The sequence below is a fragment of the Crassostrea angulata genome, chromosome 3, assembly GCF_025612915.1.
Source record: "Crassostrea angulata isolate pt1a10 chromosome 3, ASM2561291v2, whole genome shotgun sequence".
Lineage (NCBI taxonomy): Eukaryota > Metazoa > Mollusca > Bivalvia > Ostreida > Ostreidae > Magallana > Magallana angulata.
Window position 1 is genome coordinate 14,020,589 of NC_069113.1, and position 24,975 is coordinate 14,045,563.

Sequence of the window (24,975 nt, forward strand, 5' to 3'; positions counted from 1 at the left end):
CAATGAACATTTTGGTCTTATTTTTGCTTTGGTCGAGAACAATGCAGCGTACAACACATTTGACGATCGTGATGTGAAACTTGTTCGCAAATCTCCATTCTTAGAGCAAAAAAGATCTTTTTTTATCTTCAGGGTAAAAGATCAGAGGTCCAAAAATAAATCAAAACACCAAAGTAAGTTTGCATGCATCCGAGGCTCTGACTGACGAGTTTTCAAATATTCAACTCGAATTTCCTTTATCAGTTTTATGAATGAATTTATGAATGGGATCATTATATAGTTGTATGCATGGTTAATAAGAAAAGATAAATAAATAAGTAAATTTTTCTTATGATTATGCTTTCAGGCATAATTTCCTCATTTTTCAATTATTTTACCATGTTGTTTATCATGTAGCTCTCATGACATTCTTCCATTTTAGATGGTTAGAACAGAAACTGGACCTGTTAAAAGGTTGCCAAGGCATCTGAGAAATGAGGATATTCCTTCACACACATTTACTCCCAGGACTTATCAGGTGACTATACCAGAGACTTTTACTAATTGGGGGGAATTAAAAGCAAAAAGTTACATGACTGTTAGATAAGTTAGTCCAAAACTAGCACAATTTTTGTGTGCTGTTATTTGCAATTTTTGAACTATGAGAGGCACTGTAGCTCCCAGGACATCCATCAAGTTTTTTTTTCAGATTGGGAGCTACAGACCTGCAGGTAATCAAATTGACTGCTGAAGTTGTAGGTGGGATTTCCTGTCTTCAGTTTTTGGGATTGGTTAATAGAACCACTTCAAATTAGAAAAATAAATTGGAAAATATATTTACAAGACATCTTAACTTTTTAATAGAAAATTATCATGATAATGCATAACTCCTTTTGGTGTTGCAGGTGGAACTTCTTGATGCTGCTCTGCAGAGGAACACCATAGTCTGCCTGGGAACCAGTGGGGGAAATACCTTCATTTCGGTGATGCTTCTGAAGGAGTTTTCCACTGAGCTCAGAAAACAGCTGCAATGTGGGGGAAAGAGAAGTGTTGTATGCTTAAATTCAGGTACGATTCAATTTTAGAAGGAAAAATTATTCAACTTTCCAATGTATTGTATATCTTCATGTTTAATTTTTGGATATGAGTGTTAATGTAAAGATTTTTTTTTAAATAGATGAAAGCATTCAAGAGATTTCCCAAGTCATTAAACATCACAGTGATCTTAATGTTATGCCCATATACGAACTATCTGAGGATGAATCAAAATTAAATTCAATGCTCAATGACCATCAAATACTGGTGACCAAACCATCAGTGTTCAATGACATACTGCTGAAAAAGTTCTTACTCCCAGTCCAAATTAATCTAGTCATCTTAGAAAACTGTCACCTGATTCTTCAGGAAGAACATCCTTACCAAAGCATCATAAATATCATCCACAACAGTGTTCCTAGGGAAGCAGCTGCTAGGATTCTAGGCTTGACATCCTCCTTTATAAGTCAGAAATGTCATGATCCAGGAGAACTAGAAAACATCATTAGGTCACTGGAGAATCACCTTAGTGCCAGAGCAGAGACAGCTACCCTTGTCATTGCAGAGAGATATGGAATACGTCCAAAGGAATATCTTAAATTTTGTGATAATTATGAAGATGTAACAGGTACTCTCACACTGCTGGATGATGTATTGAGCAGTGCTCTGGAATTTCTGAATGAATGCAACATGGAAGATGAAGAGGATGATGACCGAGATCCAAAGGAAATTCCAATCTTTGTCTTCTCCGAATGTCTTAATATTCTGTACATTTTAGGCCCATGGTGTGCCTCTTGTATTGCAAACATGTTCATCAATCAAATAGAAAAAGTGGATAAGCATGAAACAATACCAGTGCATAAGAAGTTCCTGAAATATTGTTTAACTCAGTTACGGATTGTTACCACTCTGTTTGAGCTAAACTTTACACCTAATTATGATGTAGAAGAACTGCTGCAGTATTCCACACCAAGAGTTTACGAACTGATCAATCATCTGCGTAAATACAAGCCAGAGTATGATTTTATGATTGTGAGTAGTGGGGGAGACATGGACGGGTTTATGGGGGAGGAGGATAGAGATAGTCAGAACGGGGATAGTGATGGGGACGAATCCGAAATGTCGGATGACTCTGTGGTCATGTCAGATGAGGAGACATCAGACAGAGCATACAAAGGCAATGTTCTTCACATAGCTGTGAAAAGGGAGCCAGACAATGGGACCCTGCAAAAGACCTTGGACCCATTGAATTCAGACAGTGAAAAATACCTGTGTGGGATAGTGTTTGTGGAACATAGATATGTAGCTCTAGCCATTAATAAATTCCTCGAAGAAGTGTGTTCATGGGATGAAAATCTGTGCTTTGTTAAGAGCCAGCATTTAACTGGACAAGGACTGAAGGATGGGAAATCCAAGAAAGGGAATTGGAAGAAGCAAGAGGATGTGTTGAGGAAATTCAGACTACAGGACCTTAACTTGTTAGTCTCCACAACTGTGTTGGAGGATGGTATAGATGTCCCTAAATGTAACCTCATAGTCAAGTTTGATCCTCCCAGAAGTTACAAGTCTTACAGCCAATCAAAGGTAAAGAAACCCTCCCAAATTAGCTTTTGTACAATGAAAACTCCTGATGCACTTAAATAATTAACATACATACCATACAGTTCTTATTTGATCCTATTACATGCATTTTCAATGATGCTACTGGGATGACTGAATTTGTATTTATAAGTGTAGTCAGTGCAAAGCTTGCTTCTTTCCAGGGTCGTGCTAGAGCCAGAGACTCTGAGTATGTGATTCTGGTAGAAGAAAACAAGAAGGAGATGTTCATGCAGGATTACAATGTGTTCAAAGGAATAGAGGATGTAAGTGACCTAAAGAAATGCAGTGTAATGAATAAAATGGCAACTAAATTGATAAGTCAACTGAAGCCACAAGTGTTTTAATTGAGATGTTGTTTTTTATCCCTGTGAATCAGTAATGTAAAGAGGCACATATCTTTCTAGGTGTTAGTAGACAGGAGGAATGAGGAGGAAGATGAGGAGGAGGACAATCATTGTGAGGACACATCTAAAGTTCTACTGCCATACATGCCAAGCTCAGATAATCCCCATATTTGTGTCACCGTGGAGACAGCTATTGCTTTCGTCAACAGGTTTGATTTGACAGTGAATCATTATGACAAAAATGTCACTCAAAATTGAGGCAAATATGATGAAATGTTATATCCATATTTTTTTCCAAAAAGGGTAGATTTTATTTTACTCTTCAAGGCCTATGCCAATATTTAAAAACTCTTACGTGTCTCTATTACTTAAAATTAAAACTATGTATATGATATTCCTATTTCAGGTACTGTGCCAAGTTACCAAGTGATGCCTTTACTCACCTGACCCCAAAATGTACGCTGCAGGAGATATCTGGTGAGGGGGGAACTATGTATAGAGCAACACTGAATCTACCGATTAACTCCCCTTACAAACGCTCTGTACAGGTACTTAATCAATGAACAGAAGGAAATTCATTTTAAAGGGCATTAAATGTCCTTAAACAAATTTTCTGTACCTAAATGGTGGTGAAAAAAAGATCGTAATTATTTACTAGTGAAAAAGGATGAATATGATATATTTTGTATCATAACATACTGTATACACACCAGGAAAATTCCTCAGTTGTTGATTTGCTAGTGTAAATAATTTGAGAAATTTATCTTAGTTTCAGAACCACTGTTTTAATTGTTCATTGTGCAGGGAGAAGTGATGCCAACAAAGAACCTAGCCAAAAGAGCTGTGGCTCTAAAACTCTGCCAATGTCTGCATGAAGCAGGTAATATATTGTACATATATCATCAAAGTGAAAATATTCAATGTGAAAATTAGAGCTTAAATCAGAATGAATTAAACTACATGTATTCTGATCAATGTTTTTGATGATCTTCAAATCTTCTGCAGGTGAACTGGATGATCAACTGAATCCTGTTGGAAAGGAAGTCTTCACCATGGAAGAGGAGCAGGAGGAGGAAGACGCAGCAGATGGCGAAGAGGGCGAGGATTACAGTGGAGAAGGGAGACCGGGTACCACCAAGAGGAAGCAGTACTATTTCAAGAGGGTAAGTGGGTCCATGTGGTTCACAGTACAGATATATTTCATGTATGTTGAAGGTGTTTACCCTAAGCTCTTTATGTTTACTAAAATGTAAAATCAGACAATTATTTTCTATTTGAAATCTTAAATTAAGCTGACTGGCAAATTCAAATACATGTATACACATACCAGCAAAATCAAACCAGTATAAAATGCAATGAAATTTTGACCCATGTCATTTCTGTATGTTCCAGTTGGCTGCCTCATTGGTACAAAGTCACCCCTCTACAGAGGAATGTCTGCTGTACAATATATCTCTTCAACTGAGCAAAGCCATATCAGATGAGCAGAACACCAGAGGTCGGAAGATCTGTGCCCCGGAGGACACACCGAGGGGGTTCGGAGTTCTCACATCCAAACATATTCCTCAGGTATAGTAGTAGCCATTTTTTTATGTAATTGTGTCATTAAACATTTACGAAATTTAAAATTGATTATTAGAAATTAGATTAGATAAATTCTTTTTTGCTTCGATGAAACATTTTTGCCTTAGATGATATATATTTGCTTTAGATATTTGAATGTAAAAGTAAGTGTGACAAAATATTTTTTACAAGGTACCAACATTCCCAGTATACACAAGGTCAGGGGAGGTAACTGCCTCCATTGATGTCCTTAGCAGTAATTTTTCGGTATCCTCTGAGGAGCTGAGGAGACTGAGAGATTTCCACAGATTTACATTTACTAATGTCCTACGTTTAGAAAAGGACCCCATGGAGTTTTGTCCAGATGAAAGTGATCTGGGGTATCTTATAGTTCCACTTAATAAAGGTTAGTGTTGTGTTTTGGTGTATCAATAGATTGGTTTGAATGAACAATTTATTTTCCCTTTATTTACGTACAATTTTTAAGTGATGCAGATTTTCTGAGAATATGATGAAGTAAAATCTCTAAAAAGTGTATGAAAAAATGTTTTTTAATTCTTTTTGATAGTTTACTGTGTAAATCTTTTAATTCCAGATGATGATGGCAATGTAGTCCTTGATTGGACCTTCATCAAAGAAGTTGAAGATTCCAAATCACATGTCCGAAGAAACATTCATGACTCTAAAAGAGAACAGTTTGTGTTTTCCAAGGAAGAGTATGAAGATGCGGTTGTGATGCCATCCTATCGAAATGTAGACCAACCACAGCATTTCTATGTGGCAGAAATCCGATCCGACCTGAATCCATCCTCACCTTTCCCATCGCCAGAGTTGTACAAGACCTTCAGTGCCTATTACACAACCAAATACGGTTTGACCATCACCAATTTGGAGCAGCCATTATTAGACGTAGACCACACGTCTGCTAGGTTAAATCTGCTCACTCCTCGTTACATGAACCAAAAGGGGGTGGCATTGCCCACAAGCAGTGCAGAAACTAAGAAAGCCAGGAGGGAAAATCTCCAGCAGAAACAAATTCTTGTCCCAGAACTGTGTGAAATCCATGTCTTTCCTGCTTCGCTATGGCGTAAAGCCGTCTGCTTGCCCACAATATTGTACAGATTGAATTACTTGCTTGTAGCTGACGAAATTCGCATGAGAATTGCTGAGGGCCCTGGAATAGGTTTGATAAAATTGGAAGAAGGTTTTCGTTTTCAGCCATTGGATTTCGGATTTGATCTGAAAGAGGAAGATGATGATGGCAGCAATGTGTGCAATAGTACAGTAAATGATGAAAGTGTGGACGATAAACTTGTGAATGGTTGTGATTCACCAAGTGCTAGTCAAAACGGTTGTGATAGTGACAATGTCATCTCTGAAGAAGATGAATGTGATACAAAGAAAGCAGAAAGCTGTGATACAAAGCAAAATCTCAAAGCAGCATTCCAAAATGAAAAGGCAGCTAGTGACATCTGTGATATTCAGGGCAATGTGTCCAGTAACTGTAACCATGGCAAAAATGGATATCTGAATCATGATGAAGAATGGGGGAATACTTTGCAGGATCAAAGTAATGAAAAAACTGAGAAGTGTTGGGACAAAGCTCATCCCATTTCAGAAAAGTCTATGAATGATTTAACATCAGAACTGAATGAGATGAATATTCATGTCACCAATTCTCCATTGAAGAAGACTCCATGTGATACAATCTTGTCTGATTTCCCTGAAGTGGGTGTCTTCAAACTTCAGGATAAACCAAGCATACCAATTCCAAAGGCTGAGATCCTCAAAGAGGAGGTGGATTTTCCAGAGCTCACCATATCATTAGACCAAGAAGTGGACTTGAGTACTTTTGTAGGCCCAAGTCCATGTACCATATTGCAAGCTTTAACCATGTCCAATGCCAATGATTTCTTCAGTTTAGAGAGGTTGGAAACAATAGGTGATTCCTTCTTGAAATATGCCATTACTGTATACTTATACTGTACATATCCAGGTATTCACGAGGGGAAGCTTAGTTACTTGAGAAGTAAACAAGTTAGCAATTGTAACCTTTACCGGTTAGGGAAAAGAAAAGGATTTGCAGATTGCATGATTTCCACCAAATTTGAACCATATGAAAACTGGTTGCCTCCAGGGTATGTTATCAATGATGACAAAAGAAAAGGGCCAGTACCAAAAGTCCTACTTATAAGGAACAATTTAGGCCAGCTTGAAAAAGTAAGGGATGGCAGCATTATTGATTCCTTCTGTCCTGAAAATGCCACCTTAAATTGGGTGCCAAAAATTTCGGAATTGACAGAGGATTCTGAAAATGAAAATGACAACCGAGGAATTCCTCTTCAAAATAATAGAAAATGTGAAGAGTTGTGCTCAAACAATGAAAACCATGAGAACTTCGAGGAAGAATTAGAGGAGTTAGAGACTCTTCCTGAGAGGGTGAGACAAGAGGAAAAGGACCAGGTGGTGATCCCGTACAACCTACAGACCCTCCATAGCATCCCCGACAAGAGCATCGCGGACTGTGTGGAGTCTCTGATTGGCTGCTATCTGACTTCCTGTGGGAAGAAGGCTGCTCTGAAATTCATGCATTGGTTGGGGCTGAAGGTTCTGCCTCAGAAGAAAAAAGGAATGGTGCAAGATGTGAGTTTAATTTTAAAATGAAATATGAGAAATTTAGCATGATGATATTACAATGTACCAGTGATTTGTGAAAATTTTATGTACAAGTTCATCGAGTACCTTATCACCACTATAGATGAATCATTAGTTTGGGCTCTTTTTATTTCTAGATTTTATTCTGTGGGTATCCCTTACCCATAAATTAACATTACCACTCAAAAATATATGAAACACATTTTTTTTTATTATTGAGTGAAGCAAAATCCATGAAATCACATCAAAATGAACCTTTAAAATATTGACAATTCACAAATAATGGCCCCCAAGAAAAATGATTCCACAGTATTTTACATGTTGTATTATCTATTATTTCAGACTGAGCTGCTGAGCTTGCAGTGCCCTGACTCTCCATTATTGGTCCATGTTCCCGACCACAACTCCATTCTCCATCGTCTCCTGGAGGGATACGATACCTTGGAGCAGAGGATAGGGTATGAATTCAGAGACAAATCTTATCTCCTTCAAGCCTTCACACACGCCTCATACCACTACAACACTGTCACAGACTGTTACCAAAGGTAAGCAAAAAACATCATATAAAATGTTGAATGCTGGGGTATGAAGTACCTAATTGTTTTTCCGAAATCATTACTTGTAGAAATGCACATACCTTATATATGATAATAGATGTATGATTTAATTTTGAACTTTACAATGTATTTTGAATACCTGAAAACCTGACCCTCAGAAATAGATCAATTTGACAACCTTAGTAAAAATATATGGACTGGTAATGGATAATACCAGGTATTTGAGTTTAATAAACTTAATATTCATCAGGCTGGAGTTTCTGGGAGATGCCATCTTGGATTATGTCATCACCCGCCACCTGTATGAAGACTCATGTAAGTACTCACCGGGCGTGCTCACCGACCTTAGGTCAGCACTGGTCAACAACAACATTTTTGCCGCCCTGGCTGTTAAGTGGGACTTCCACAAGTACTTCAAGGCTATCTCCCCACCGTTGTTTGGAGTTATAGAGAAGTTTGTAGCCAGACAGAAAGAACGGGAGGATGAAATTGACCTGAGTGATGATGAGGTGTGTATTAAGCTTTGATTAATAATGTATATCAGGTAATTATTGTGATTATATAATTTTTGCCTTTTGTGAAAAATGACTGTTGCTAATAAAAAAAGTTCTAGACTATATTCCATTTTTGCAAATTTTTAGTCACATCAAAAATTATTACATGTATATATGGTACTATTTTTCATATGTGCACACAAACTATGGCTATATTGTTATGTAACTTTATAAGGATTAAAGGATTAATCTTATCAAACTATTTGAAAAGTATGTTGTGTTACAAGTCATGATCATGTAATCACACTTCGCTCACAAGTTGTTGTAGCTGAGATTTACACACGTACATGTATGCTTTTGTTCTGTACAAGGGAGAGGGGGAGGAAGAAGAACATGTTGAGCTGGAGGTACCCAAAGCTCTGGGAGATATATTTGAGTCATTAGCAGGAGCCATTTACCTGGATAGTAAAATGTCCCTGGATACTGTGTGGAGAGTGTACTATCGTATTATGAAGCCGCAAATAGGTGAGTGTCCTGTGGAAGATGTAGTGTTTAACAAATACTTGGAAAATGGAGTTTCTTCTTATAAATAGATCAATTAGTTTCTGAATGAGGATGATAAAAGAAAGACAAGCCTCAAGTTTCAAGGTTAAAGGCAAGCTGAATGTCTTTAATCTTGTTCTCTCTGACACAAAGTTTAATGGAAAAGTGAGATATCAATATAAAGCTTTTCCAATTTTAATTGACCCACAGTTGTTAAGAGATTGCAACACATTGTGTTTGATATTTTTTCATAATCATATACTCTCTGTTTCTCAGACAAATACCTGCTGAGCATTCCAAAGTCTCCAGTACGTGAACTTTTAGAAATGGAACCAGAAACAGCCAAGTTTGAGTAAGTACCACAAGTATGCATACAGGTAATGTAGTAATAGCTTAGTACAATATTTTCCTCATGAAATGTATGCAAACAAAAATATTCCATGATTGCCCAGAATAAAAATTTGTTGTTTAACATGCAAATGAAGAATATTCATATTTATAGAGATTCGAAGGCTGATATAGGAATTACCTGCTGCCTAATTTGATTATGTTTTTTGGCTTAACTTGAAGTAAATGTACTAATTTTCTTGACTTTTGTTTGTAGAAAACCAGAGAGAACCCTGGAAGGCAAGATCAGGGTGACTGTAAATGTGGTGACCAAAGGCGTGTTCACCGGGGTCGGAAGGAACTATAGGATCGCCAAAAGTGCCGCTGCCAAAAAAGCTCTCCGCTCCATCAAAGCCTTGCAAGCTGGCGGACTTGTATAACTGAAAGATCAGTTTTCTCATCAAAGGGTAACAGACTGAAGGATTTGTTTATAATAAGTGGAATAAAAGCTCAGCCCTTCATCAAAGATTTACGGACTTAAGGACATGTCCAAGTGAAATAAGAGCTCTGCCTTCATTCAACCCTTACAAGCAGCGAAAGGACTTGATTTGGTGGGTTAAAAACTCTGCTATTCATCAAAGGCTTAAAAACCTTAGGAGTTGGCTTAGTCTAAAGCAGGTCTGCCATTCACTATAGGCTTAAATTGCTAGTTCAGAATAGGAGTCATGTTGCTAAGGATTTCTTATAGGAATTGTTAAGTTTTGTGGGGTTTTTTTTTTGGGGGGGGGGGGGAGGGGTTGGGGGTTTGAAAAGTTGGAGGGATGTGGTCTGCATTGTCAGCTGATTGGTTATGTGCAATATTTACTCTGCAATTGACAAGAGCAGTAAAAAAGGTGCATTACATATACAAATAAGTGCTCAAAAGCTGTGCTGTTGTTGATGTACAAGTATTTTTCTTTTTTTGCTGAACAAATAAGCCAAACTGTATTATATGTGTAACATTTGATGTTTTATTAACTTGTATCAATGGAGTCTGTTTTGTTATATATGAATTTTGACACATAGTTGCTGATGTGAAGGTTAATAAATATGTATCTGATCTGATAAAAACAGTGTTCATCAGGTAGCATTATATACAGCTTTACAAACTTATAATCAAGTCAATGAATACATATGTACCAAGTATTGAATATGCATGTTAATTAGGCTTCTCCAGAAAATGTTGAATCAGTTAATGGCATTCAAGAAATGTTGTTTCATTTTATGAATGGGGAAAGAGCAATTATTGTCGACCATCCTGGGTTCAAAAGTTCATTGGATTGTAATTTCTAATTACCAGTAGATTCAATATTTTCATTGTCCTTCCAAATATGACACCATTATTGTTTGTCCTGATGCTCATTTGTTACCCAGTGTAAAGGTAATTTTGCATTGTATCACTTTGAATAAATTAATGTATTATTTTTTATTACACTGTATTGTAAATCTTATGTGATGTGACATCATGCATTTATACTTTATAATACCTTAAAACATGTTGTTTTTTTTTAGAAATATAGTGAAGTTTGTTACTAGAAAAATCTTTGATAAAAATCTAATTAAATTCAGGTGCTTTTATCTTACAGCTCAAGAGAAATAAAACATTCATATCAATCATTTTTAAGTAAATGACATACTGTGGTTTCATCAATATTCGTTAAAAACCAATTTTCGTGGACTTCGTTGTTAAGTTGGTCCACGAAATTAAATATTCATTGAAGTTCAATTTCAACAAACATTTTGTATTGATAGGATCATTAGCCACGAATTTAGGTATCCTTGAAACTGGTTTTCAGAAAATCCACGAAAATTGATACCCATGAAAATTAATGAAACCACAGTACCATATGTTCAATAAATTAAATGATAAGTATAGAGTAAATTATTTATTTTTTGTGGGAGTCAGTTTGTAATCATAGAGATTTTCTGTTGTTTACTACTTTTAATTAGTATTCATAAACAAAATTAACCACAACATTCCTGTTTAGTAATGTTTACATGTACTGTACATTTAGTTTGAACCAAAGTTATAGTTTGTCAACATAACAATTTACAAACTGAATGCCAATTTTACAAACTGAATAAATGCCAATTTAAAAATAAAAATCTTATAGCAAACAAGAAATAATAACTTTGCATGAGAAAACAATGTTTAAAATCATTTGTAAATAAATCTGCTGTGGTATACTTGTACTTAGTAATGTAATAAGAAAAATTAAAGTTAAGTTCTAACAGTTATTTCCCTTGAAGAAGTGTTTTATCCTCAGCCATCGCATAGAGGATCTCCTCTATGTGATGGTGTAATGGAGGTCTGTGCGTTAGTCAGATGATCCTCAGCATGCTCAGTACCTGGATTTATTGATATTTACTGGGCTGAGGATCAGATAATCTTGAAGTAGAAAGTACTCAGTTCTTTAAGAAGTGCAATGAATTTGTTCTCAGTGTGTTAACATCAGTACGATGATAGGTAGGCTAATAGAATTCTGTATCATTAGCTATTTTAGGTGTGACTGTACATTACATTAATGTTGTATCATGGACAACATTATTTTTAAAAAGTGCTTACACTTAAAGATTTACTCAATACCATGTTTGTATATTCAATCTGTGTTGAACAGCTGAGAATTTATTATGTTTGGTAATAATATACTAAACATTGTCATGGTAGCTCCTCTGAATTAAATTTTTGAACATTTTTACTTTGTGTCTAAAATAAATAGATTTAAAACCAGTTTGAATGTTGTTCATTTTCTTTATTAGGAAAAAGATTGAGAAATGAATTAATGAGAATTCTTGCAAACTTGATTTCTCCCCTGGAGAAAAAAAAATGTCATTATTAAAGTAGAATACACATATACAGCACTTTAATTTTCAATCTAGTTAAGAGAATATAGTAAAGTAAAAAAAAATAAAAGGGACTTTGTCATATGTTATGTTTTCATCAATCATAATATTAAAGACAAATTATAAGCTTGAAAGTCTTCAAATTGAAATTTGAATGCATGCAACCATCCACAAAAAAGAAAGAAAAGTCAAACTTGTTTTAAGGCAGTTTTTATTTTTCTCTCCATTGGAATATACATGTCCAAAATACACTGTGTACTCTGTCTGAAGCACCCTTCTCCATTATGATCATGATAAACATAATAAAACAAAGGAGATTCATACACATGTATTACACCCAAAACAAAGCAAAACCAATGCATAACAGTTACCATTAGTAAAACAAAAACAGTGCTGCATGATATCACTTTAGACTATGTTACTGTGCCCTCAATTTACCTCCACCTTAAACTGTAAACCAACTTTTATTGGTGTGTGAAAAAATTTTGCAAGGTTTGCGATAGCCTCCCTGTTGTGAATATTTCTTTCCGCAAATCGGTCCGTAATTGCGTTATGGGTGAAATAACAACATGGTGTTGATAAGGTTTGAACGTGAATGTTAGTTGCTGCGAACCGGTTAATCTCCGGTCTTTCACAAATAAGAGTTGGTTTACAGTATTTTGTTCTATTGTATTGTTCAAACATTTAATAGGCACGTTATTCAGAAAGAAGTTGAATTGCTTTCTATGCTATTTGGCAGACGTAAAGAGTGGCACAATTAACTAATAGTCAACAATAACACTAACAAACACCCGCCTTTAGTCAGTGACAGCAAAATGTGCAGTTAGAATATATCAGTAAAAAAAATATGGAAAATTAAAAATAGAAATGAGTACTGATAACTAATAAACATATTATCAAGCATCACTATTACGCTTTTGGACTTGCATAAAGCTAAATATTATATAAAGCTAGACGGTTAAGTACAAAAATAAATAACATTATTCATCATAAAACATAATGATAACTGAGGTCAATTGTGTATGAAAAAATGGGGGGGGGGGGGGGGGGGGGAGAATGAAATCTACGGTTACAATGTTGTCATGTTTACATAAGCTATGTAGGTAAGGAAATTTCCATTTTGCACTGCTAGTTTTACAACTGGCCGTTTGAAAACTTCATGTGCTGCAAAAATTTCCATTTGAAAAATCATATGCTGGAAATATTTCCATTTTGAGAAAGCAAGGTTTAAACACAACCAATTTCCATTGATATGTGCAATACCAGTAGGATGGTTAGAAATGAGACTAAACTATTAATCTGGCAAGTACATATATTTTAAAAGGACTAGTTCTTCTGTCCATCATCATAATATTTGATACAAAATCTTGAGATAAAATAAATGTTTTTAAAAAAAATGCCCAAAACAGAAAAAAAATAACAATATTTACAATATTAATACTCATTTAGTTCCGTAGTATGGTGCATATCCTTAAAATATTTTTATAAAATATATGTGCATACACAAGATCACAAAACAAGCTTAGAGCCGTGAGGACTAAATGTATTCCTTTTCTCAATGAATTGATAAACTTTAAAATGCAACAATCTCTTTCCCTGCGAAGCTTCCCTCGATCCCCGTCTCCTCGTTCATGAATCCTGTGAATAAAAAAAAATTCAGAAATTTTAGCAATGCAAACCACACAGTGGCCCTAATATTTATCTAATGCATGGGTTATGAAATACTCAGGCCATAACTAGCCTAATGACTAATACTTTGATGAGTTTCCCATGTTTCTTAAAATTGAGTAATTTTATGTGGCCTTGACCTTATTAAAATTAACATGGGTTACTGTCTTGCATATCATTTAGAAAAGTTTGTACAAGATAAAAATTCTAGCAGTTTAAAAGTATTTTGTAATACTGTATCACTAAAATAATTACAGACTTGTCTCTTACAATTATTTTGCATATTGATTAAATGTCCCTGATATGCATTAGTTGCAGTAGCCTTGACACGCCAGTGTCAAGGTCGTCTTACCTCCACTAATGGCACATCATTTTCAGAATAGGAGGGTGGTTCTGCTTTGGAGTATTTGATTGCCAGCAGATCTCCAATATCACTAGTTATTTGCAGTGCCTGTAAAAGAACAATTATTGATGATGAACTCATAAATATCTGTCATTTTTACATGACAATGAAATAAGATGCAACACAATGTATTGATGTTCCAGATATAAAAATACATGCAAGTAAAATTTCAGATAAATAAGCTAATAGTTTTGAGAAATGTTAAAAGTATATCTTACATAAAAGTTAAATCTCATTTCCAGATAAAGCAACACACTTGAGATATTAAGAATTAAAATCTCTCCTATCTGGTCCAATAAAAATTTGTCTAAAGACAGTATGATTCAACCTACCTCATCTAACATTTCTTTCGTGTGCGAGGCTGACAGACAGAAGCGAGCTCTACACTTGGTCATGGGGGTTGCAGGAAAACCAACCACAACCACACCCATTCCTCTATTTAGACTCTCTCTGGAGAACTTTCTGAAATTTCAAATCATAAAATCAAAAACTTTCACTCACGACGATAACCATCACTTAATGCATCTATATCATAAATAAAAGCATTCTCAAAAATATGGGCAAAATACTAGCGAAAAACTAAGTAGTTGGAAAACTTAAAACCCGAGATGCTTACGCTATTTTGGACGGCATAAACATTAACAAAGGCACAACAGGAGAATCTTTGTTTCCATATAAAATAAAGCCCATCTCTTGAAGTCGCCTTCTGAAGTATCGAGTGTTCCATTTCAGCTGCTGGATTCTTTTTTCGCCTGTAAAAGCAGAGAACGTTTTTTTCCTCAAATTAATTTGTTTCTTGATTACCAAATACATATTTTGATTTTCCCTTGCATACACTATGCTATGTATATAATAATAATACTAACAATAGTTTTATTTCCAATTTTGGGCCCAGAGCGCATACAAGATTAATCAAGACCTGATTTTAGTTATACTCATTCCAAAACACCAAAATAAAATACCGTAGGTAGCCTAACCTCAAATCTAAAATATGATACCAATCTCTACTTCCTTACTTATTCCAAAAGACTGAGAAAGAAGAAATGGACTCACCTTCTCTGGTTCCATCCCTGCCCAGCATGATATTCATTGAGGACACGATTTGTTGAGCAACACCCGGGGCCATACTACTGGAGTAGATAGCTGAGTGGGAGTACAGACGTAAATGGTTGACAAGGGCCTGAAAAGAAAAACACAGCAATGCATCATACCGACATTTAACCAAAATAATCAACAGTATGTTATGTTTGACAAACCCCCCCCCCCCCAAAAAAAACCCCCAGGAAACAGAGAATGTCTAAAACTGATATCTTACCATATTAATCTCTTTTGTTTTTAAATTAGTTATTTTTACAAGATTAATTTAATTGACGTACTATTTCAAATATAGTATATGTCCATGTATGTTGAAAATAAGATGCACATGTTCATATATCAATACATATAGATCAAATTCAGTTATTCAACAGAGTTCACAGTCAATAAGTTGAAATGAACTACCGGTAGTCATGTGGACAAATTGCTGCAAATACATCAATATGCTAAGTGTAAGTCTAAAATCAATGTTAACCATATTTGAATATGTTAATAAAAATGCAGTATTGATACAGCTTGCAAAAATATCAAACCAATCAAAAAGGAATTAGATTTAGGTGTACACAGGTACAGTGCTGTAAACAAATCTGATCTGTGGCATAAATATCCCAGCACCACCATGTTTATGAAAGATTACCATTATTCATAATAAGGGATTAAAATCTGTATTCAAATTGCATAAAATTAATGTTATTTTATTTAAAGTAAATTTTTACCCTGTAAAAAATGCTGGAATGTGAATGAAATCCTGCTAACAGTAACATGTGAAAGCTACTCACAACTATAAACAACACATCATTCAGAGAATGAGACCATCTTAAAGGGCACCACATTAACTAAAACAGAAGGATGAAAACTATTACCGATATAGAGGACTTCTTTGCTAGCTTTGATTCAAGTTCAGGTTATTGCGAATCCCTTATCCAAAAAGCCATACATATATCATCATTATATAGATGAAACAGATAGTCTGTTGATAGATTCTAGGACAGATTTGGAGGGGGGGGGGGAATATAGTTCCAAAAAGGATTTTTAAAAGAGCTCCTATGACCTTCACTTTTGACTTGGAAACTTGAATCAAGATCACTGCACAACCTTTCCTTGAAGGAACTCTGTTGTAAAACCTGCGACAAATTGGGCCAATGGGAAATGATATATGGTCCGGACAAGTGATGTTAAACATTGCGTGAAGACGGGTAATCTAGGAACTTATAAGATGTTCAGATGATGTCAGTTGTAATTACTTAAAGTTGCATGCAGAGGAAGACTTGCACTAGCAACTTAAGATGCACCAATATATAAATAGTGCCTGTTTGGGAGGGTAACAGTTGAAATTGACACCCCGAGGAAACCATTGTCAACCAAAGCGAAGCGGAGGTTAACAATGGTTTTCGAGGGGTGTCAATTTCAACTGTTACCCTCCCAAACAGGCACTATTTATTTTTTTACACTGAATGTCTTAATTTTAGAGAATTTTTTCCTGCTTAACGTGAATTCTACGGCGAACTGTATGCGCATAATTTACGCACATGTAACAATTCGTTGTGTTACCCGTTGCTAAGTGGGTTGCTAATGCTGAGGGTAATAGAACGGATTATCAACTGCATCTAAACCAATCAGATTTCAGTATTTAACATGAAAGTATAATAAAATAAATTACCTGTGATCCACCTATGTAACCTCCAACAGCACCAAAACTCTTGGTAAATGTTCCCATCATGATGTCCACATCCCGGGGGTTCAGACCAAAGTAGTCCACTACACCCTTCCCATGGGGCCCTATTGCACCTATACTATGGGCCTCATCTAAATATAAATAAGCCTTGTATTTCTTTTTTAATCGGAGCACCTCTGGTAGCTTCACTATGGAACCTTCCATGCTGCAAAAAGACACACAATATTAAACATATATATACATGTATATGAAATATTTGTTAATTACACAAGGGTAAAAAAAACCCAGAACCATACTTTAAATTTTTTTTATTACTTATTCCAATTTAAATTCTTTCTACTGGTCTTAATTAAATTATTAAGATAAAATCTCATTTGCATTACCCGTATGAAATGAAAATTATTCATGTGTTTTAAGGAGTCTCATCTCTAAATAATTTGCATTAAATCAATTCATCCCCAAATCTGTATATGGCTTCCTCCAGATTTTCAGTCCATTACCTGTAAACACCCTCCACCACAATCAGAATTTTCTTCCATGGTCTGTGGGTTCTTGGCTGTTTATCTACAATGGCTTCTCTTAAATTCTTTTCAAGATCTTTCATACCTGTAATAAAATTGAAAAATTCATTTTCCAAGAAACATCTTTCCTACCCGTTTTATAAAAACAAAATTGAAAAAACTCATTTTCCAAGATAATACAACTGTTATTTATTAGTTTAGCCATACAGGATGTAAAAATTGCTTTCATTATGCAAAATTGATACTGTATTGTTACTATTGTATACCAACTTTTTATTCGCAATTATTTTATTTCTCAGATTACCGGATATAAACTGGTTTGCAACGACTATTAATGTATCAAGATGTAAATTATCTTTAGATTAAAATGTCACATACATATTAAAACTAGTTCATGGCAATAAATATTTCTTAAAATGTGCTGAAAAAATGTATTTCATGCCAATAAAAGTTGGTTAACAGTATAAAATCATAATGTGCACAACAGACTCACAATTGTGTTTGAAGGTTTTGATTTTGGCTCCAGAGAGCCGACAGCCCAGAATTAGTGATGCATGGTTCAGTTCATCACTCAGAATTAAACAGCCCTGCAGCAAGAGAAAATCATCTGATCAAAAAGAGTTCTAAAGGAGAAGGTTATAGCTAATCTTACATCACTAAATTATGGATTGATGGAAAGCCATTAGAAATCAATATGTCATAAACAACCATCAAGATATTTGTCCCTGTCATTGTTTAGATCAGTTTTTTTAGAATGCAAATACATTTATTTAGAATGCAAATACATTCTTGGATGTGTAAATTTAATGCATAGAAACAAAATCTTACTTTTCTGGATACATTATGTGCTTAATAATATAAAAAGATCTTTCAAGCTTCCCCTTATTAAGCATTTAAACTACATTTTCTGTACTCATAAACAGCTGGGATGCCTATACTTCAGTCTAGATGATGAGATGGTGAAATTCACACTACTTGTAGTTTTCTTTTTTCATTTTTCATTGGAGAAGATAATGTACAAACAATATAATTCTCAGCAAATACCGTACAATCATGTGGAATTTTATTGCAACAAAAATTTACCCTCTGGATGTACATGTAATATGGTATGGCAATTTCAAATACCTTTTTAGCATACTGAATTGTAAGCATTATACATGTATTTACTGCCAATATTTAATTTTATTACCCTAACACTTGCTACGTGTAATAATGGAAAATTCCAGTCTCCACTTACCTAGTAAGACTTGTTGACCTCTGACTTTTATCTCAAACAAAAGTTATTATTTTTATGTACTTTTCTTTAAAAAGTGATATATTTACCTTTCCAACAAGAGAGGGAATATTCATGGAATTTGTGGCAAAACCCATGGGAACAGTGTAAGCGTCCTCCACTCCTAGATAATCTGCCACTAGCCTGTCCATTTGTTTGTGGAGGTCCAGGTACCCTTCAATGAAAAATTTAAATGTATATTTTACTTCATAATAAGAAGGAAAATATGCTAAGATTTCAACCCCATCCACCCCTTTTTTAGTAAACTTTTAATTATAACTTCGATAAACATAAAGAAGGAAGTCTTAATAACTGTTGCACAAATATCATTAAATCAAAAAGACCTTTTTTGAAAATTTAATTATTATAATCCAATTCTGCATGAAATTTAAAGTTAATTAAACCAGAGAGGATCATCTTAGACTCAACTGAAAATATTACATTTCATATATTGCAATACTGTTAAAAATATTGCAGTGGCTAGCATTACAGAATTTGCAAAATACCTAGCTCTTCGAACTAAAATGAACTAGTATACAAGAATGAAAGCCAAGAGGTATCCATGGGAAGGTACCCCCCCCCCCTCCGAAAAAAACCCATTTCTTTAATGGAAGTGCAAATGTATAAAAACAAAATAACACTGCAAAGGTTTTAAACTTTTCAATGATTTCTGACAGTACCTTATAAATTGGAAATACATGTATTAATAGTGGTGACTGTTCATGCAGAAAAGTGTTTACATGACTAGGATATGCTGCAATGTGAATTACATGACAAGGATAATTAATGCTAGGGAGAGCAAACATTACAAGGTTATGATGTTAAGGCAGCTTCACCACAAGTGAGATCTTATCAATCTGTGACACAATTTCATCTTTGCCAATATTCAACCTTTATAGGCCCAATGCTTAGTTATCAACTGTTGGATTTTTGTATGTGTTAATTTGCTACCAACTGGAAACTCCCATATGGAATTATTAATGGGACTACGCCTACATTTGTTTTAAAATTGAATTAATCATCTGTATAGGTCTTCAATCATGGGATTGTAAACAATATTAAAAATTTATACAGTGTCTGGAAATAACTGCTTTAACTGTAATTGGTTTGTTCATCTGTTAAAATTTTCTCAAATTAACTCGTAATATTTCCAGGGAGTAAAACCTATATTCAATTTCCCCCTTTATACAAAAGATTAAATCAATGAATTATAGCTATATAAATGTTACCTGAATAAATCAATAGTGAAGGAAGTATATTTGTGCAGTTGTATTGAATTATTTCTTATATAGATGGAGCTGTGTGAGGTTTTTTCAGGTATCAGTAATTAGATACTGGATTTAGATTTTGTCCGTGCCTATGAAGCTAGATCATCCATCCTGTGATGATGAATTACTCCACTGTATTGCACAACATAGAATACAAAAGTATCAATCTAAATGAATTCTTAACAAGAGATAAGCTGTCTGTGTGAATGAAAACCGGGTTTTCTTTTGTATGAACAGCATCTATATTTACCGTATATCTGGTAATTTATTGCGATGATCTAATTTTCGCTTTATTCGCGATGTCTTTTAAATCGCAAATTATTGAATAAGCAGAAATTTTATTCTGTATTATTTTCTACAAGAAACTTTTTAAATAGCAAAAACTGACTGGCACAATTTAAATTAAAAATGCCACACATTTTCCCCATTTTCGCAAATTTTGTGACACGGAAAAAACCCCCGGATAAACGGTAATTTGTCAACCCTGAATGGAAACATACTACCTATCCAAAGAAATGTGGTTCTCTGTTATTCTAATGGTATTTGTTTTTAAATGACCATGCAAGTTCAACAGCTGGTATTTTTGGCAAAAATTAGCAAAAATCAAAATTCAAGTTGTATGTAGATCTTTGATATATATATATATATATATATATATATATACCCAGTAATTAATCCGCAAACCAACAACTTTCTATCTTGAAAACTGTAGGAGAGTTTGTTTGTACAATAGGGGTACCCGATTTGCAATTTTATGAAAAAAAAATAATGACTGTTAAAGTTAAACAGCTCGTTTTTTGTGCAAAAACTACCAAAAATCAAAATCCAAGTAATATGCACATTTCTGATACGGTACCAGTATGTACAACTGATCTGCAAACCAAAAACTCTCTATCTTAAAAACTGTAGAGGAGTTATCTGTAAAATAGGGGTACCATTTTGGCAGCCACCATTTAAGTCACTGGACTTTTCCTTTGGAAAACCGAGTTAATCATAAATTCACCCGTCAGCATTTCATATTTTGAGTTAGTACTTAGTAGACATTTTCTTTTAATGTGTGTGACTCATCATTTTCAATGCAAATTAAATTGTCAGAAAGGGTAGCCTTCATCTCTTTTTTTTTTATCTAAGAATATGCAAACAAATTCATGCCCTTTCAAGATAAGGTGGAGAACACTCGTTTACAAAGTGATTGTTACAAGTTTCTTCGAGCTATTAGTCAACAATGTCGGTCTCTGAAGTCTCGTACCTAACTCCTGGCGACTCCCACAAACACTCACACCGTAGTTTTTAATTGTCTGCTCCACTTCCTCTGCACAAGGACCAGAATTCTGAGAAAATCCTAGGTAATTGTATGAACCAAAGTTCAACACTGTTGAATGGCCACCAGTATATCTGAAAAAAAAAAAAACAACAAATAAAACAAAAACTTTAAATTTCTTATTTTTAATAGATATTATCATTCGGTATTTAATTTGTATAGGTATATACATTACTAATGATATAATCCATAATATATCAATGGAAGGCAAAAACCTGTTTATCACATTCTTCAAAAAGTAATATGTATAAATGCATTAATTAGCCTACTTTATTTTTTGGAGATATTAATGAACAGGATTTTTCCACATACCAGATTAATTGTCTTCCTGCCAAATGAGTTACAGTACATAATGCAATTCTCTTCGTAGGGCCGACATATCTTTGGTGTATACTTGAATATGGACTTGCCAGTAATGTGTTGGTATGGAGTGAGAGTTAGAGTCTGCTACCTATTGTCTCTCGCCTATCTTACTCCCAAGATATTTTATTTAAAGCTCGAATTATTATTTATAATGATATACAAAGTCTTTTGTTGTGTCTTTTTAGGTTTATATGATGATTTTGCCACCAAAGATGTACAAAAATGAATTCTTCCAAAGGGCGACCTTTACTATAATATCTGGTAGATAAATACTGCTTACAACTGCATGTGTATGAATTAACATGTAAATATCAATATTGCTCTTGCTTACTGAAAACTCCATCTATGGTCATTACTCTCACGGTCTATCACTACCATTTTGGCTCCAGGTACACCGCTTACCGGCCGACAAAAACAATCTTGGATACGTCGGTACACATACCAGGAGTAAAAGCTCTCCCAAGTCTGATACAATGGAACAAATCCCTAAAAAGATCAGGAAAAAATAAATATAACATGCGCACTCTTTCCAATAAACCTTACGGTAATCCTTTCACAACTGTTATCAAGTTATGTATCGTTGCATTGTTAGTATTAATTAATAGGGTCCGGTATTAATATGAACATGATGAATGTACCACTTCTTCAAATTAAGTATGTACTTACCACAAGTTTCATTGCTGAGGTTTACTGTCCATGCATGCTTCTAAGTGCTTGATTTTGTTCTTTGGAAGGAGGGTGTATTTTAGCAGTGTTAATTACCTTAATAGGTCAGAGGGATATAGGTTTGAAATTTGACAAGGGTGGGTGGGGTTGAGAAGGGGGATCTACACATTTATATACTTACAGGAATTTTTGGTTCCGCAACACATTTAACAACTCCAATGCCGATGCCCTTTAAAAACTCTCTCACATGTCCTACAGCCACAAGAATGAGATAGCCAATGTACGTAGATATTGCTGCTAACATGGGAGTCTCTTCAAATGTTTCACAGAAGTCTTTCTCCCACGCCTTTTCTGTTTCTTCATCCACCTGCTTGGTTTGCTTGTGGCATCCATTGGAAATTTTACCTCCATTCTGAACTCCGTTCAATTTCTTGGTTTTGCCACGAAAATCATTTTCACTTGGCATGTATATGGTTTCCACCATACTCATTATCGTTTTGTTGATTTAAGGTGTTTTAATAATTTTCATCTGAAAGTAAATAAAACATGAACTATTGAATGCTATAGTATACAATTATTTAATGCTTGAGCAGTCAATAGACCAGAATATTTTTCCCGAGGTGCAGGGAACAGCTCAGTATGATCTATTGCCCGAGGCCAACGGCCGAGGGCAATAGATCATACTGAGCTGTTCCCTGTACCAAGGGAAAAAATTCTGGTCTATTGACTGTTCAAGCATTAAATAATTGTTTTATTACCTAATTCCTTTTTTAGTTTTCGGGGTTTACAATTTGCATATTGCAGATGGTTTTCATGCCAATATGTAATATACAAGTACTAAGATTTTTTTTCCATCTTTTACATGCGCAAAACCTGTTGCATGCATTACAACATCTCAATTTAATATTAGTTTACACAAAGAAGGGGGAGTCTTCAACCCATTAGATTTTAAATAGTCTTTTACCTTATATGAGGCTTTAAAACTGTTGATTATTTGATACTCTATTTTGATAATATTGAATTTGGTTTCACCAAGTACTAAAAACAGCGTCTATGTAAAGGAATATTCATTCCCTGACAACTATCGAAAGAATGTAACATTAACATAACCGCGTTCTGAAATACGTTGCCGGTCCAATAGATCGCAGTCTATTGACCGGCAGTTCAAAATAGACGCAAATATTTAATATGTAATAAAACAACAAAATCCCTTTGATTAGGTAATAAAAACAATTAAGAGATGTTCGTGAAACACTTCTGTCCCCCTCTCTTGGAAACCTCTGCAACGAAAATGAATTAAGTCAAAGGTGCATACCTTGTCGGAAATGGCTTCATCCTAACCAAAATTGTATTTGACCTAGATATTGTTATGATAAATCTGTTTACCAAATTCCATTTCAATATGTGCAACCTCTGCGAAGAAAATTAATGGAAACTACAGGTGCAAATCATTGGAAATTTTCTATGTTCAAGGGGCATAACTCTGCCGAAAATGGCTCAATCTTGCCCAAAATCAAAGTTAACCTATATATTATTATTATAAATCTGTATACCAAATTTCAAAGGTGCAACATATCTGCGAAGAAAATGAACGTGAACTGAAACTTGTCGTGGATCGACCGATAATAAACAGACAGCAGCAAAGCAATATGTCCCTCCCTTCTTTGGAGAGGGGCATAATTATCAAATGTATTAATCTATAGCACACACACAAACACACGCTAGACAGCTGCTAGAATTTGTTAACACCCCCCCCCCCCCCCCCCCAAAAAAAAAGAACAGATCTTCGTAATTTGTGTCATACCTGTCAGCTGTCTGCCGTTTTCATTTAAAAGGTCTGTTTAGAAGATAAAGGTTACCTAACAGGAGAACAAGATAATTCATCGCTGGCAACAAAGTTGCTATAGCTGACAAGATTTGCCCGTGTTATAATAAGATATGGGCACACAACTGAAAATGGGGCGTTGTCAGATGAGGAATTTCGTAGTAAATTTCAGTGCCACCACTGTGGTGGCACAGCATTTGACGGGTGTTGCACTGTGTGCATTCTCGGCATTGCATGTTCTTTTTCCCCTGTATAACTCCGTTTTTCTACCTGCTGTGCACGTATGTCCACGCGTCAAAACAAAATGTAAAATGTCACAACACAGACAGCAGAGTCGCATGTATTGTTTTACCTGCCCTCAAGGTAACAAACGGGCAATGAAATACGACCCAGTTGGATTAGATTTTATATTATCACATATGGTACAAAATATTTTAAGACAATGCAATTAACTTCCTTGAAAATAATGAAGTTAAACGAGAAAGAGTGTTCTCGAAATTATCAAACCAGTCAAAGACATTTCAAATCGATGCTATATTTTACGATGCGTACGTTGCGATTTATCAAAAAGGAATGAAAATTTTCTGTAAAAGAAACAAAAAGTATACAAAATAAACCCCCAAAAATCTTACCGACAGTGTGCATAAATCGGCAAATGTAGAAACACTATATCCTAGTAAATCATAGTATAATCACACACACACGTCTGTATCACACATGTTTCAGCCGTGACTGACTTGAGATAACTCCCTCTTACCACTCAAATTCAACCAATCAGTGGACAACAAGCGAGGGAGCTATCGCACGACTGTGCCCTCACTGTGCGCTGGGTTTAATTACGCTGTAGTAACAGCTGACCTTCATATCGATACAATTTTAATTCATTCAAACCTTCCTCTCTCTCTCTCTCTCTCT

The 24,975-nt window shown here is 34.9% G+C and overlaps 2 protein-coding genes across 3 annotated transcripts; one reads left to right on the plus strand and one right to left on the minus strand.

Moving 5' to 3' along the window:
- The first annotated feature begins 17 nt into the window (after positions 1–17).
- LOC128175317 (endoribonuclease Dicer-like) lies at positions 18–12,623 on the plus strand. Its single transcript, XM_052840849.1, has 17 exons — positions 18–173; positions 422–517; positions 885–1,047; positions 1,157–2,598; positions 2,778–2,879; positions 3,021–3,169; positions 3,367–3,508; positions 3,765–3,840; positions 3,966–4,123; positions 4,353–4,529; positions 4,716–4,929; positions 5,119–7,166; positions 7,521–7,723; positions 7,986–8,244; positions 8,601–8,754; positions 9,049–9,124; positions 9,377–12,623. Exons 2-17 carry the CDS (start codon positions 422–424, stop codon positions 9,537–9,539), a joined length of 5,622 nt encoding a protein of 1,873 aa, XP_052696809.1. The 5' UTR covers positions 18–173; the 3' UTR covers positions 9,540–12,623.
- On the minus strand, positions 12,176–24,850 carry LOC128175318 (serine palmitoyltransferase 2-like). 2 transcript variants are annotated; one of them, XM_052840850.1, is made up of 13 exons: positions 24,693–24,850; positions 22,417–22,764; positions 21,901–22,055; positions 21,135–21,280; positions 18,668–18,792; positions 17,838–17,931; positions 17,324–17,429; positions 16,809–17,028; positions 15,107–15,233; positions 14,670–14,805; positions 14,386–14,515; positions 14,003–14,101; positions 12,176–13,620 (listed from the first exon to the last, which is right to left on the minus strand). In XM_052840850.1, exons 2-13 carry the CDS (start codon positions 22,723–22,725, stop codon positions 13,612–13,614), a joined length of 1,656 nt encoding a protein of 551 aa, XP_052696810.1. In that variant the 5' UTR covers positions 22,726–22,764; positions 24,693–24,850; the 3' UTR covers positions 12,176–13,611. The 2 variants fall into 2 exon arrangements, with proteins under 2 accessions (XP_052696810.1, XP_052696811.1); XM_052840851.1 differs by lacking the exon at positions 24,693–24,850 and adding an exon at positions 24,040–24,608.
- Between the last annotated feature and the right edge of the window lie 125 nt (positions 24,851–24,975).

Bases quoted from the DNA above. Each gene is read 5' to 3' on its own strand.
- LOC128175317 (XM_052840849.1), top strand. From the start codon at position 422: ATGGTTAGAACAGAAACTGGACCTGTTAAAAGGTTGCCAAGGCATCTG. The intron at 1,048-1,156 runs GTACGATTCAAT...TTTTTTAAATAG, and splicing joins TGTTGTATGCTTAAATTCAG to ATGAAAGCATTCAAGAGATT. The intron at 2,880-3,020 runs GTAAGTGACCTA...ATATCTTTCTAG, and splicing joins TGTTCAAAGGAATAGAGGAT to GTGTTAGTAGACAGGAGGAA.
- LOC128175318 (XM_052840850.1), bottom strand. From the start codon at position 22,725: ATGAGTATGGTGGAAACCATATACATGCCAAGTGAAAATGATTTTCGT. The intron at 21,281-21,900 runs GTAAGCAAGAGC...TTTTTTTTTCAG, and splicing joins GACCATAGATGGAGTTTTCA to ATATACTGGTGGCCATTCAA. The intron at 14,516-14,669 runs GTAAGCATCTCG...TTGAAATTTCAG, and splicing joins TTTATGCCGTCCAAAATAGC to AAAGTTCTCCAGAGAGAGTC.